The 12,638-nt window shown below is 35.8% G+C and overlaps 1 protein-coding gene across 38 annotated transcripts in view; it reads left to right on the top strand.

Annotated features, from left to right (window-relative positions):
- The window catches only part of ANK2 (ankyrin 2), a 338,359-nt gene that overhangs the window by 299,585 nt on the left and 26,136 nt on the right, over positions 1-12,638 (top strand). For all 38 annotated transcript variants that reach the window (XM_032186273.1, XM_032186279.1, XM_032186281.1 and 35 more), the window contains 5 exons: positions 3,229-3,457; positions 6,575-6,700; positions 8,884-9,006; positions 9,664-9,696; positions 11,690-11,711. In XM_032186273.1, the coding sequence (XP_032042164.1) occupies positions 3,229-3,457; positions 6,575-6,700; positions 8,884-9,006; positions 9,664-9,696; positions 11,690-11,711 (533 nt within the window). The remainder of the gene's footprint in view (positions 1-3,228; positions 3,458-6,574; positions 6,701-8,883; positions 9,007-9,663; positions 9,697-11,689; positions 11,712-12,638) is intronic.

The raw sequence follows: 12,638 nt of genomic DNA, 5'->3' as shown, positions 1-12,638 counted from the left end.
GGAATGAGGGTGATAGTTTATTGAACTACGGCCCAGTATAAATACTAGTGGTGGATATTTCCTAATCCCCATGATGGCTTTTCAATTGATTACTATTGCAATTAAGTAAGCTGGGTCCCATTTAGAGATTTTAATGAGTTTCACCTCTTCTTTGTTATCTAGCTAAGTGTTCAACAGAGTACTTAACCCAAACATGATTTTATATGCTGTTAAAGTTAGAAAATGGGATTTTTTCATGTATTTAAAGTCAGAGAATTACCATCTTTGCTGAAGGACAATTTAACTTGAATTTCTTCACTTGTACCCTGGTCTAAAAGTGCATCTGTCATTTTAGCCTTGTGCTCTGCTGAGAATCAGCTGATGCCTGCTATTCACAATAACTTATGTTTAATTAAATTGTTAGACGCACAACTATTTTCCCATTCATAAGACTAATTCTATCCAAAATGAGCTTGGGAAACAGATACTTTTGTCTAAAATACATGTGAATTAAACTGCAGACTTTGAGGAATGGATGTTTTCCATTTCCTGAGCTGCTTTTTTTTTTTTTTTTTTTTAAATTTAGTATCTGTTTTGGCTTTTCAGTCCCTGGTGTATGGAAGAAAATCATTTGAGCATATGGTGATTTCTCAGAGGATATAGCCTCTCCGGTTTGAGGCCAGCAGAGTATAATTCTTCCACACACTAGAAGTAAAGTATCAGTATGCACAACCTTTATGTACCAAACATGCTTTCTCTCTTCAAACGTCATCAGCCTCTGTTTTTCAACCAGCCTGTTTGTTAAATGTTCCAAAGATAAGCACAGAATGATACTCACTATTATTCAACCGAAGGATGAGTAAGACCAGAAAAATCACACTTGAAAGGTATGTGTTGTGGGTTATAATACCATGTAATCTACAGTAAGTAATAAGCCCCCTGTAGATTATATCAGCTTCTGCAGCTTCTGAGGTGTCTTCGACCTCTCATGACTTCCTTCTTCATCCTACGGGTGTCAAACTCAGCCATACTTTCCACCCACATGAAGAATTTTATGTAAATGAAATGTCATCAGCTCCAGAGAGAAACTAAATGAAATGATATCTGAGAAAGAAGGCAATACATGTTACTCATTGCAAAATGTTTGGTACATTTCTGCTCGTATGTTTTGGGACTAGAAAATGGAAGTATTAGAATTATAGATTATAAAGCTTATTTTAAGTGAAAGTTGTTATCTTTACAAAAGAACAATTCAGTTGTCTTTAAAAGGGTATAGGGAAATCCTATAATTTTTTTATTACTGGGCAATGCCATCCTGGCCTGAATGGCCCAAAGAAAGGATAAAGTTCCTGTAGCTTACAGTGAGGAGGAGGGGAGCTGCTCTGGAGGCTGAAGTTCCAGACATGAATTGCACATCCATGGTGTATGTCTTTGATAACTTTGTACATTTGTAAGTTTGTACTGAGGTTGTTTGTTGCGATTCACATGTAGTAGCAGTAGGAAGTACTCACCCTATGGAGATGCAGTTATTTATTCTAGTAGCATTTGCCTGTTGCTTTGAATCCCTTCACATATGACTTGTGGTGCAGAGTCACAGACTGGGGGCCATCAGCGTGGAAGATACAATGTATATTCTGGAAAGAAATCATCATTAAATTGAATGCTAGAAGCCCTAATACAAAGTGAGTCAGTGGTGATCACAGCCTCTATGAAGCAAGGGTGTAGTAGCAATCAGATTCGGATATACCTGCTTTGCGTGTCTTCAAAATATAATTGTGCTTAAGTATAGAAATAAGTGTATATATCCCCGTTCTTCAGTATGCCCCCCCAAAACTGCACAAAATCAAAGTTAAGTCTCTGACAGAATTCACATAAGAAGCATTTCTGATTTTGAATCAGTAGGACATTTCAGGCTACCTAGTAGGAAAAAAGCAAATGTTTTAGGCAAAACATGTTAACATTTCAGCTGTGAGAGGTGGAGGTTCTAGAACAGACTGAAGCATTAGCTACTCATGCCAAAACCACTTCAGTCTCCTGCTCCTCATCATTAAAAATTCAGGAAACTTTCACCACATCCCTACTGGGCGAAAAAAATCGTATGCAAATCAGTAACACCGAGGTGCAGCATACTGACAGATCCAGTGCTTAACAGGAAATTATACAATGTCTAGGAAAATATAAGGGGGCTAAAAATAAAAGGCTGAAATTGCTTACTCTGTAGTTTAATGATGCAGTTATAGCCTGGAAGAGACATGACAGGATTGGCATTTGACTAGTTAGATGTAAGCAATTTTACTAAGATTTTTTATGAGACATGAGTCTCTTGTGCATCATCAGATGTTTAGCAGCAACCAGCTGCCAAAAAGATAGTGTATTTATTCCTCTGGATGAAAGACACCTATTGAAACTTACATTTAAGGGGATATCTGAACTGTGTGCTTGGAGTACACCCTTCCCTACTTACTTTCTGCTTAGAATTCAAGGAATGACCAGATAAGTAAGTAAAGACAACTTCAGAGATATTTTGGATGTCTCTAGACCTGATGATCTGATCAATCACCATTTCAAACGTATCACCAGAAACTGTTGAAAGTGATGGAAAGCAGAGACCACCAAGCTTAGTCTAGAAAATATTCAGTTCTTGGTAAAAGAAAAAAAGCCAAAAGGTTGATCACATATTCTTACTATAAAGAAAAAATTCCAATGAAAACAAAGTTGAGGCCATAGCCTACTTTTGAATAAAGGAACAGAAATATTTATTGGATACTGTGATAAATCCCCAGATCTCAGTAAGCCATCTATAATTGTTTAACTATTATAAACATATTTTTAAATGTAAGATATTTTATAAACATAAGAATACAAGCAGGTTCATGCATTTAAATCTTCAGAGTGTTTAAAAGCCAGTCATGTAACTGGAAGCAAATAAGCTTCCAAGTGAGTGAGATCATACCAGAAACACAAACAACGGCCTGGCATTTGTGCAGCAGGAGATCCTATGAAAAGTCTGCATCTGATATTTTGGAGCATAAGTTCTGGTACAAAAGCTTTTGCTGTTGAATTTGCTTCATGCTCCTAAAGCAGAGGAGGGCTTCTGCCAGCACTCCTAAGCTATTCTTCCCAAATGGTAGCTATTTTTCTTTTCTTCAATTGGTCTGGTTGCCAGCTAATGCCACAACGGTGGAAACTATGTAATTATGTTGTTTAAATCTTTGCATTGATTATCCAACTTTTCATTTTAACTTACAGATTTTGGTTGATAGACTGTCGACAGACACAAGAATCTGTTACTTTTGCTTCCCAAGTGTACAGAGAGATTATCTGTGTCCCCTACATGGCCAAATTTGTGGTGTTTGCCAAATCACATGATCCCATTGAAGCACGGTTAAGATGTTTTTGCATGACAGACGACAAGGTGGATAAAACTCTAGAACAACAAGAAAATTTTGCTGAAGTGGCCAGAAGCAGAGATGTAGAGGTACTGTACAAGAATCTTAAACACTTTTCTCCATTTTCTAATGTCTGCTTTTAAGCTGCTGTTTTCTGCCTACTGCCTGCTACAAGGAGTGAAAAGTAAAAGGGCCAACAAATGCAGTATCACGCATCATGGTAAGATGCAAGCTTTGCCTTTAGGCAGATGCAAGTTAACAGGAACTGCCAGATATGAGTGACCAAATCCTATTTGCAGTGGGCCATTACTGACCTGATAGTCCACAGGGCTAGCTGGAAGGTTATCTATATTCAGTTGTCTACATTTGGGTCTTTTGGTCATCTGGTTAGCTGATGTTAGAAAGGGAGTCCCTTTGGAAAAACTGCATCTTTTGCTTTCTCCATAGCATCTCCATAGCATCACTGGCATTTTAAGGGGACATCCAGTGTGTTCTCAGGGAAGTCCTCAGCAAATTAAAAAAAGAGGTAACTGGAACATTAAACTGGATGCAAGGGGAGAGTAAATACAGGAGTGAGCTGGTTCAGTCTGAGCTCTCTGTTATAGACTTAAGACTTACTTAGAAGATCTATAGGACAAAACTGCACTGAAAAAATTTGTTTTCCCAAGTTGCCTTTTTATGGTGGACCTGTTAAACAGTTACACTTAGAAGCTGGACTGATTTTATGCTAGGAAATTGCGTAGTAAAATGAAGTCAGGCATTACCATTTAGTCCAGCAGTTTCTTATTCTTTGTCCTGCTTTTCTCTGGTGTCAGGGCCAGTATTTCTTTAATTCAAAGATTGAAAATTAGAGCAGCATCTTCCAACTAACTATTATGAAATCTACTTTTACGTGGGGAAGCAACACCAACATTTTGAGATTGCTAGTTCTACAAGAAGGAGGAGAGGCATTTTGTATGGCTTTTATTTTAAAGAAACAAACAAAAAACAAAACACTATAGCTTGTAAGAATTGTGCGTAGCTGTAGAGCTTGGTTAGGGTTTTAGGTGCACAGGACCCAAGACTGAAGTAAATCACTTTAAAAGTGAGCTGATAGGTATAGCTGATAGGTATTTTAAATGGACTTTTTGCCTCAGGTAGCTCAAAACTAAGGTCTATGGATGTGGGCTAGTCCTGAGTTTAGTCCAAGTACATTGAGGTATTTTTCTCTGATGGTCAGCATTGATTACATAAATTTTAATTAGCTCTGTAACAAACTGTTGGGAGATAACTTGAATTTCTTAGTTATTCCAGTAACTTCCTCTTAGAGGAATATCTACATAAAGGTGAGTTTTGGAGTGGTGTGCTTTCCTGAACAGTTACGTTTCCTGAGCCTGATACTACCTGGGTGTTATAAGGGGAGAAAATCAAAGACATAAAGGATAGGAATTTTCAACTTCTGATAACTCCATAAAAGCATATTACTAACCAAAATGGCAGTCAGCAGTAGTCATATTTTATCAGCATATTTGCTACAAAGAGGTTATGCTGCTTTACAAAAAAAGTCATGTCTGTTGCAGAACAGGCAAAGGTTTTTCTGTATGGGACCCAACAAACTGCCTGCCTCTGTATCTGTCAGCTTCCTCAGAAGAAGTGACAAATTGGAAATGCATTAAGTACATTAATGGCATATTATTCTTCTCAGTAGTATGGTCTTCGTATGGTGTTTTTTTTCCACGACTGAACCCCACCTTTAAAAATATTTGTTCTCACTGTTCCTGGACCTCTGACAGGCATTTGTTGTGCAGAGCACCTAGGTAAAATATGGGCTCATAAAACTGAATGGCAAGGCTGAATTTCTGGTAACTAATGACAAGATATTAATGTACTGGTGATTTGAAGGGAACGGCTCCAAAATTGGTAAGAGAAGATTTAAACATGTGGAGGAGCCACACAAATAGCAATCCAAAGATGTAAGCAGTATCATTATATGGGCATTTTGTTTGCTTCAAGCCCGACTTTCAAAAGCTGTAGACCTTCCCAAATCCAGTCAAAGTGAAAAGAATCTGCTAACATATTGTCCTGGTTTCAGTTAGAACAGGGTTTATTTTCTTCCTAGTGGCTGGTAGAAGGCTGTGTTTTGGCTTAGGATGAGAAGAGTGCTGATAACACCCCGGTGTTTTAATTGTTGCAGAGCAGTGCTTACACCAAGCCAAGGACATCTCAGCTTCTTGCTCTGTCCTGCCAACAGGCAGGCTGGGGGTGCAGTAAGAGCTGGGAGGGGACAGACCCAGGACAGGTGACCCAAACTAGCCAAAGGGGTATTCCATACCATCTGACGTCATGCTAAACAATATATAGGGGTGGCTAGCTGGGGGGAGGGGGCCGGACTGCTCGGGGTTAAGCTGGGCATCGGTCAGCGGGTGGTGAGCAATTGCATTGTGCATCACTTGTTTGTACATATTATTATTAGTAGTACTATTATCATCATTGTATTATTATTATTATTATTATTATTATTGTTGTTGTTGTTGTTGTTGTTGTTATTTTCCTGTCTTATTAAACTGTCTTTATCTCAACTCACGGGCTTCACTTTCCATTTCTCTCCCCCATGCCAGAGAGGGAGGGGGGAGGGTGAGCGAACGGCTGCGTGGTGTTTAGCTGCCGGCCGGGTTAAACCATGACACATACACTGTCTTTACCTGCTGCAACAGGCTGTTGTAAGTTGATTAAACTCATAGGTAGTTTAATTTAGAAAGTTTTTGCATTGTTTAGGAATGTCCTGTGCAACTTAATGATATTTACAAACACGCTTATTATCCTACCATTCAAATCTAGGCTTTCTGCTTTGAATGCTGATGAAAATGGTTTTTTTGGCTATTGTGATGAGCCCAGGTTAGTAAAGTATGCTAAAATTTAATCCAATTAAAAATAAAAATATATTTAAAATGATAATTTGCACAGATTCACAACACCAAATGCTCATTCTGTCATTTATAGTGTCACGGTATTGTTACCGAATTAACAATATATTCCAGTTAGAATTTAATAGTCTGAAATGTTTCCACAGATTTTAGGTGACTGTTTATAACAAACCTTGCAAATGTTGACAAGTCAAGTCCTAGAAATGTAAGAAATTGATCTAAACTACTGTAGATTTATGCTGAAGAATCCTAATCCCATGACTGTGATTAATTGTTGCTTTGTTTCTTTTTAATCTCCAACAGGTATTAGAAGGAAAACCCATCTACGTTGACTGTTTTGGCAATTTGGTGCCACTAACAAAGAGTGGGCAACATCATATATTCAGTTTTTTTGCCTTCAAAGAAAACAGACTTCCCCTGTTCGTTAAGGTAATATCAATATGTGAGCTATGGATAATAATTTTATTTTTGTCTAATTATGAGTTTGTGATAAAGTTAGCAGACTGAATGGTCCAATATTTTTTCTTTTATCGTCATGGATTAAACATTGACTTGGGTAGTTAAAACCTACCAAATCTATGGAAATAGCTATCTGAACTTTATTAAAAATTTGCTCTAAATACAATTACCTGTCTCTACACAATACACCCTACATTTGTCAATATGGATAGGGCTGTAAACACAGATGTAAGTGTTCTTCAACTAACCATACACTTCAGTAGCTATGCAGAACTTGCTTGGGAGCTCAGTAAGAAAAGTATGGGTCCTTTTTAGATATTTTGAGTTGTAGCTAAGGTTACGATGACTTTCTGCATTATAGTTTATTTGTTTGTAGTGTTCTGGAAAATTCTCGTTTCTGGATGAAGATAATTTATCCTTAGTCAAAAGGTAACAAGGAAAGGTTGGACCTGGTGCTTAGGGACATGGTTTAGCGGGTGACGGTGGTAGGGGGATGGTTGGACCAGATGATCTTGAAGGTCTTTTCCAACCCTGAGTCTGTGACTACGGTTAACTTAAAACATAGTTTTACTGTATTTTTTGAAAACAAAGGAAAAATGAAGTAATTAATTTTTATAAAGTCCAACTGTAACCTAGTTTTATCCCCATAGCATGTATTATGCTAGTATTCTGTTGTAAAATCTTTTATGTGAGTAGAAAAGTCTGTTAAACAAAAGCCAAAACAAAAAACACATTCAGCAAAAATGAACTAATGCGTTGTCCCTAGCTTTGGAACCAGCAATGTAAACACCATGGGCCACAGAGCTCAGTTGCTTCTTTCATGAGATGTGTAGGGAGCAGATGTGAAGAAGTGTGGTCTGTGCTAGCAGCAGAGGGGGCTGCCGCCTCTGAACCACCACCACCTTCTTTTCTGGATGGAGAGACTCAGAGGCGCTCTGCAAAGCTTTTCCAACAAACTGTGTTTCCTTCTGCTGACTCATCCTGCCTACAGCAGAGCCATTATATAAAACAGTGTTAGAGAATTACTTTATGAATTAAAACTTCCAAGTGAAGAAAATCAACCCACTCATTTCATTAAATTTGCTCTGTGTTTCTAGACAACTTTTAAACTCTCTTTCTCCTCCTCAGAGATATTTTTAAAGCTTTTTTTAATTTAGAACTCTATTTATGCCAGCGCCTATCTTTGGCTTTGCATATTTTTCTCCATGATGGGTTTTCCAAAATGTGTTCAAAAACATGGGGCTTTGCATCTACTATTTTCAGTCTGGTAACATTAATGGCCATGTATCCAGTTGTATCATCTTTATCTGTTCAGAAAATGAAGAATGAGGTAATGCTTTGTATTTGACATTATGTTTAATCCTCCTGACATTACAAACAAAAGCTAGAACTGCATCACCATTATCTTAAGATCTAAGTGCTTAGGCTTGTTTCTGCTGCCAGCTGTGAAACAGTTTTTTCTGAATCATTGCAAAATGTTAGAGCATAACATGCTGTAGTATCATTTGCAGATTGTCACAGTCACACCTAGAAACACATTCCAGCAAATGTCTTCAGTGTAAGAACAGGATTTATCGATACATTTGAGAGAACATTTTGCAAAAGCAGAAATTAAGTGTAAGCTTTCACTATTTTCAGCCTCTCAGCCAAAAGAGTAGCTGAATGAACAAACAATATTTACTACTACAATTTTGAGCAAAACATTATTGCTAATATCAGCATAAATACGCATGCTTGCCATATGGTTTATTTTATAACCTATTAGAAAATTAGTCTTTGTTATTACTACAAAGTCTGGGGATTGTTTCAGTGAAAGACAGGTATTGTAAGTTATCACAGAAACCTTACCATACCAGAATGTGTCTGTTCTTTTAAGATTATTACAGCATTACCACTGACTTCTGTAAATAAGTTTCTAATGCCTAGGCCTGTATGTAGTTGTGTTTTCTCTTGCTTTAACACACAAATACATCCATATATACATTTACAAACAAGTGGGAAAATAACAAAAAAAAAACACATTATTTTTGCCTACATTATTTTTTCTCCCACATCTAGCCTCTTTTCTACTGAATTACTTTGAGTGGTACAAGTATTTTAAATGGGAGTATAGCAAAATAACAGATGTTATGTCTATATGCTTCCTCCACCAGGTGCGAGATACCACTCAAGAACCCTGTGGACGGTTATCATTCATGAAGGAGCCCAAATCTACAAGAGGTCTTGTTCATCAAGCCATATGTAATTTAAACATCACTTTACCTGTTTACACAAAGGTACTGTGAAATGATACTAATCTATCCTAATCAGCATTGTAACAACCAAGAAATGAGTAAGAGGAAAAAATGTAGTCAAAGGTTTATAGTCAGGTATTTTAAAGAGTCATTTTTTCCTGTGTGTGGTAAGTTGGACTTTTTACTGTCCTTGTCAGTTTAGGAACTCTATGCATTTTAGTAATGCATTAGGCTGTTTGAACAAAATGTTATCTGTGTTTTTGATTTTTTCTTCAGTGTTTTCAGCATGTAATATAGTTTTATTGTAGCATTTTTTGTATAATTTATAAATAAGATGTCTCAAACTATTTTCAATTTAAACGAGTAACTTTTAAAACTATTTTAAATATTTATTCATGCCAACTTATAGGTGCAAAAGCATGCATAAATGACAAGTTTTAGGAAAAATAAGGATCATGAAGTCTAACATCCAGAAGCAATGTTTCTGTCTGTAATTTGCTTGATGGTGTAGCATTTTGTGTTTTGCACTGGCAGTACAGTTCTGCCACCTTTCACACAAGAAATCAATTGCAGAAACATACTGCATAGTCTTCTGTTAAGTGTTGTATGAAATTATTTTTTTACACTCTTTTCTTCTAAAAACTGTGTATTTTGCCTGCTCTGTTTTCCCCTTCTTGCATGGCAATTTGGAACTGAAAGGAATCAGAATCAGATCAAGAACAAGAAGAAGAGGTAATGTTGCTAATAATAGCATGTTATTGTTTATGCATACTGCTAAAATACAACTAATATATACAACTTAAAAGATTAAATCTGTAGTGATTTAAAAGGATCTTCCATAGGAACACTTCTGGAATTTACTGAGTTTAACTTTCCTGTAGATAAAGTTTTATTGATTCAGCTCCACTGATTTTAGAGATGTATAATAGTACATTTTCTTTTTAAAGTAGTTTATAAACATTTTAAAAATTACTCTGTCTAGAGTAGGTCATGCAAGTGGATTTATTTAATTTATATTCTCCTCAGCACACAACAAAATGGGAAGTGGTGTTGATTTTCTGATTCTGAAAATTATCCCACATCCTAAAAATAACGTAGGGGTGCAAATGTTATTAGCTGTGGATCTGGAACATTTTTGTTTAACCTGATATCTATCTATTGTCAGAAGCTAATTCCCATTATATGTGTTAAACAGCAACATTATCAGGTGGTTAATCAATTTCATCATGAAAGCACAAAACTAATTATTTTAGCCTCTGTAGTGCTGCTTACGCATTTCCAGTGAAGTCCCAAAAAGTTGTTTTTAACAAATCTGTACTCTGCAAAAACCAGGTAGAAGATACTGGAAAATTATTTTTTCAAACATTTATGAATTCTGATACTTTCATGTAAGATGCTAAACCACAAAAAGACAAGGTTATTGGTGGCTAAAGATATCTTGGCATTTTTAAAGCAAATTAAAAATTCATTATGTTAATAACAATATTTAGTGTGCTGATATAATTCCAGATTGATTTGGAGGGACGTAAAATAAGGGAAATTAAATTATGCTAAGTGTGACGTTTAATAACATTAAAGCCTAAGTGATTACAAGGAGTATATAACCATGTAAGTCTTGCCAATGATTTACTTACATTCATTTTTCATGTCTGGAAAAGCAAGAATTAGCAAGATCTTACCTGAGACAATAAATAGCTTTTATTTTGGTAAAGAATACTTTCGAACAAAAGTGGGCTTTTTCAATACTCACTAAAGAATATCTGGCAGGCTTTCACTTACCTTGTATGTTGTATTTATTGACAGTACTGCATAACTGATTTTCATTCCTCTCAGTCATCCTATTACCACAAGTTTGGCAGAGAACATTAAGTGTGTACTGCTACTTCTAACTTTGTCTGCGTACTGTTGCACATCCATGTTTACCCATCAAAAGTCTTTTCCTTACGTGGACAAATGATCATGCTAGCAGAACTGAAAAAAGAGTCAAACTACAGGGCAACTCGAAAAGTTTGCTCCTTGAATTTTCAATCTGGCATTGATTTTTTTTTTTCACGTTTTTCTCAGCAAAGACTATGTTTTCTTTTGAAAGAAAACAAATTATATTGCCCTTTTAATCTATATGCTCTGAAAAAAATAAATCAATCAAAAAGATGGCTTCTGAGGGCTATCACTGCTTCCATTCAGAGCTATCAGTTGGTAATATTAGCATCAAATCCTAGGCAGTAGTAAGTCTGCTGTCCTTTTCGCACCTGCTTTTTATCATCACAAAAGTAGAGAAAAATGCAAACTGTGATATCAGAATGAATATACACAAGGAAATTGTGTTTAAAGCATGATAGGTGCCATCCAGCTGGGGCATATGCTTTCAGATTACCTTATTGGACTTCTCCCTTTAATGAAAAGAAACGAATTAGGAACAACACGACAACACACCCAATATAAAGCAAAAGTTTGGGCCTTCTAAGCTGCTAGTCCCATTGATATAAAATATGTTGCAAGATTATTCACATACTAGACTATAGGAAAGTAAACATTTTTCTGTTATTAAAAACACTAAATATGTTAAATTATACATACCGTTATCATAAATACATTCTTGGTTCTGTTTAAGCCAGTGTGTGTTTCTTGATATACTTAGTGGATGTGACTCAAGCAGTATTACTAGTGAATGAGTAAATATTTATTGTATTGCAACTTTTAAATTTTCCTCTTTTTTCTTTTCCAGGTTGATATGACTTCAGAAAAAAGTAAGACTTTTTTTTTTTTTTTAACACTGTAATGCAGTTTGTGTGAAAGATTGTTAAAAATAAAGATAAGCATGAAAGAGAGCTAAGCTTTAACAGCTATTGCTAATAACATCAATACTTTAAAAATGTAATAGAAAACAAAGTAATATCAAAAGTTATCCAATTAAATACGTTTTAATATATAAATTAACAAGTAATACAATTTAAAACAGTTTTTCTAAGCATTTACTTTCCTTTGACATCCCTAGTGATCCCGCTATTGCTATTTTGCTTGTATGAATGCTCATCCCTCCATTTTTGTCCATTTGTTGATACACATTGTTGCCATTTGAGATAAATGACAGTATCATTTTTAACAAAAACATGATTAATATCCTAATATATTTCATTAAACTCATGAAATATAAGCATGCAAAAAAGTGATACTGTCCAAAGTAATCAAACTGTTTAACCCTCCCCTCCCGCCCTTTACTGTGGTGAAATATGACTGGAAATGTAACTCTAAGCTTGGTGTACCATACAAACCCTCCATATATACAGAATCAGGCCATTATTAGAATCTGAGGGTGAGTGGTTCATAGTGCCAAAGATCTCCTTTAATGAAGATGTAAATCAAACAATATATATTTATATTAAGTACGTCTCTAATAAGAAATAACTGCATTTGAAAACAGCTCTTAAATCTATTTAGGAAAAGAATGACTTTGTTTACAGCTTAAAGTGCAATTTCTTGCCTTTATCCTACCTTGCATTTTGCTGTCTATTCCTGATATACCATGTACATGTTATAACTGGAAAGACAACAGCACCAAAGTCCTGAAGATCAAATGGATGGCCATTCCCCTATAATCTCCTTTTGTTTAAATTAGAAATGCTTCATCTAGAAAACAAAAGACATTAGTGTGACAAAACAGCCAGTAACCTGCT

Source organism: Aythya fuligula, chromosome 4, assembly GCF_009819795.1.
Source record: "Aythya fuligula isolate bAytFul2 chromosome 4, bAytFul2.pri, whole genome shotgun sequence".
Lineage (NCBI taxonomy): Eukaryota > Metazoa > Chordata > Aves > Anseriformes > Anatidae > Aythya > Aythya fuligula.
This window is presented reverse-complemented; position numbering and strand designations above follow the sequence as displayed.